At 42.1% G+C, this 2,939-nt stretch overlaps 1 protein-coding gene across 2 annotated transcripts in view; it reads left to right on the top strand.

Annotated features, from left to right (window-relative positions):
* Window positions 1-1,675: 1,675 nt before the first annotated feature.
* The window catches only part of LOC136864643 (phospholipase A2 inhibitor), a 68,148-nt gene continuing 66,884 nt past the window's right edge, over window positions 1,676-2,939 (top strand). For both annotated transcript variants that reach the window (XM_067141910.2, XM_067141929.2), the window contains exon 1: window positions 1,676-1,748. In XM_067141910.2, the coding sequence (XP_066998011.2) occupies window positions 1,730-1,748 (19 nt within the window). In that variant the 5' untranslated portion in view covers window positions 1,676-1,729. The remainder of the gene's footprint in view (window positions 1,749-2,939) is intronic.

The raw sequence follows: 2,939 nt of genomic DNA, 5'->3' as shown, positions 1-2,939 counted from the left end.
TTGCCTAACTACCACCTCAATATACCTACTGTAATAATATGTTCCCACTAAGATATTTCTCAACTTTTCAAATTCCGTGGCAGAGCCGGGAATCGACCTCTGGCCTCCAGGGGTGGCAGCTAATCACACTAACCACTACACTACGGAGACGGGAGAAGAAACATTCGTGCAGTACCCTCTAAAAGGCAAGTACAACGCATCGGAAACTTCGACAGTCATGTTCTCTGAAACAGTCGAGAGTCTACGGTTGCGGTTGAATTAATAAACGCGGGCGATGCAGAGGGCACATGCTAATAATATAATATAATATAATGTAATATAATATAATATAATATAATATAATATAATATAATATAATATAATATAATATAATATAATATAATATAATATAATATAATATAATATAATATAATATAATATAATATAATATGGTCCGCCTCTGTGCTGTAGTGGTTAGTGTGATTAGCTGCCACCCCCGGAGGCCCGGGGTCGATTTCCGGCTCTGCCACTTAATTTGAAAAGTGGTACGAGGGCTGGAACGGGGTCCACTCAGCTTCGGGACGTCAACTGAGTAGAGGTGGGTTCGATTCCCACCTCAGCCATCCTGGAAGTGGTTTTCCGTGGTTTCCCATTTCTCCTCCAGGCAAATGTCGGGATGGTAACCAACTTAAGGCCACGGCCGCTTCCCTTCCCTGTTTCTTGTCTATCCCTTCCAATCTTCCCATCCCCTACCAAGGTCCCTGTTCAACATAGCAGGTGAGGCCGCCTGGGCGAGGTACTGGTCATCCTTCCCAGTTGTATCCACCGACCCAAAGTTTCACGCTCCAGGACACTGCCCTTGAGGCGGTAGAGGTGGGATCCCTCACTGAGTCCGTGGGAAAAACTAACCCTGGAGGGTAAACAAAAATGTCGTATGGCTTTTAGTGCCGGGATATCCCAAGACGGGTTCGGCTCGCCAGGTGCAGGTCTTTTTATTTTACGCCCGTAGGCGACCTGCGCGTCGTGATGAGGATGAAATGATGATGAAAACAACACATACACCCAGCCCCCGTGCCATTGGAATTAACCAATTAAGGTTAAAATCCCCGAACCGGCCGGGAATCGAACCCGGGACACTCTGAACCGAAGGCCAGTACGCTGACCGTTCAGCCAACGAGTCGGACGGAGGGTAAACAGATAAAGAAGAATAATATAATATAATATAATATAATATAATATAATATAATATAATATAATATAATATAATATAATATAATATAATATAATATAATATAATTACATCGAACGTTTAAAATGTTCACTTCCAAGGTGACTACTGTGATTACGGAAGATGCGTTGTCAGGTGTTAACCAGGAGTGCTTCTCGCAGATTCATAGGTTGTCTGCGGGAGAACTCCATTTTTGGTCCAGCTGCCAACTTTTCATGTTGACAGAACTAGGAATCAAACCGTTGGTAATATCAATCGCCAACTGCGTTAACCGGTCGAGTGGTGTTGTACAGGACTTACATATCAATCTCCGAGTTGTAAATCATTCAATTACTGTCTGTATCAGAGTGCAAGGAGATAGTGTAATTAAGATGGTACTGTTATTTTACCCGTGGTAGTGCTATCAGCAAGGCCGAGGGTCAAACGTCAGGCAGAGCACGCAATACACGCTCATTCATTTGTCTGCTATTCTCAGTGGACTGTACACGACAGTCGCGGGGCCACTACTTCTGGAAGTGAAGCATGTCAAAACATATCATGGGTGAGTAGGCCTAAATAACTTAGACCTGTATTGACATAAGCTGATAGATAAACTACACAGGAGATATTCTATTTTGGAAGCAGAAACGAAATACATAAATGTTCTTAAATACGCACTGCTTATTTCGATCATCATGGCAAATTTTTGAATGGTGTTAAGCATTCCTATACACTACTGCAGTGTTGTATGAATCTGCAAGGTATGCAAAGAATTTACCATTGAAATTCCGTTATTAGAGGAGTTGATGACAAATCGACCGTGTATATTGCAGTTACTATTTATATTCTCTGCCCAACTACTTGGCTGAATAGTCACTGGCCTCCTGTTCAGAGGGATCTGGGTACGATTCTCGACCAGACAGAGGATTTTAAATGGGTATAGTCAATTCCTCTACTCGGGGACTGAGTGTTTGAGTTAGTTCTAATATACTTCTCTTCATCAACGTACAACACACGACACTAACAAGCGTCACAGAAACACGCAGCGGTGAATACATCATTCTAGATAGGGTTGCCGTCAGGAAGGGTATCCGGCCGTAAAAGTAGTTCAAATCCACAAGAACTGCCGACTCCATAAAATTGGGGGAAATGGACAGGAAGAAGAAGATTGATTTTGTATTCTGTTAATCATTGATACCTTCATCTAAAGTATAAGTAGACGCAGGTTCCGAACTCTCTGCTTCGATTTCAGATAATAAGTAACTAACACTCACTTTCTCCACGAAAATCATCTCGCATGGCAATAACTTCAGACATGGTTTCATACTTCTCTCGATATTAACGCTATATCATTTGTACAAACCTAAATTATTTTTCTCAATTTGCTCCTCGGCCGTATTGCTTGGCTTTCTTGACGGGGTCCACAGCGTCTCGTAATAGATTAGACAGTTGGTCTCATAAGGCTGAGTGAAACCCATTTCAGCCCTCAGTCCAGAATTAAAATCCCTGCACTGACCTTCAGCAAGGCTACCACTACACCACGGGACAAGCTTAGCCCATTCAAGCTCATATCATTTGTATTCCATTTTAAAATTGTGGTTAAAAAGCTGTGAAGAGAAATGCGAAAATACATACAATTTTTGTCAAGTAATATCGAACGATATGTTCCTTTTAACACGTACCAGACCTTAAAGGTAGAAGTACCGAGCTCGATAGCTGCAGTCGCTTAAGTGCGGCCAGTATCCAGTAATAG

This window comes from Anabrus simplex, chromosome 1 (genome assembly GCF_040414725.1).
Source record: "Anabrus simplex isolate iqAnaSimp1 chromosome 1, ASM4041472v1, whole genome shotgun sequence".
Classification (NCBI taxonomy): Eukaryota; Metazoa; Arthropoda; class Insecta; order Orthoptera; family Tettigoniidae; genus Anabrus; species Anabrus simplex.
The sequence above is the reverse complement of the archived record's forward strand: the minus strand, read 5'-3'. Positions and strand labels throughout refer to the sequence as shown.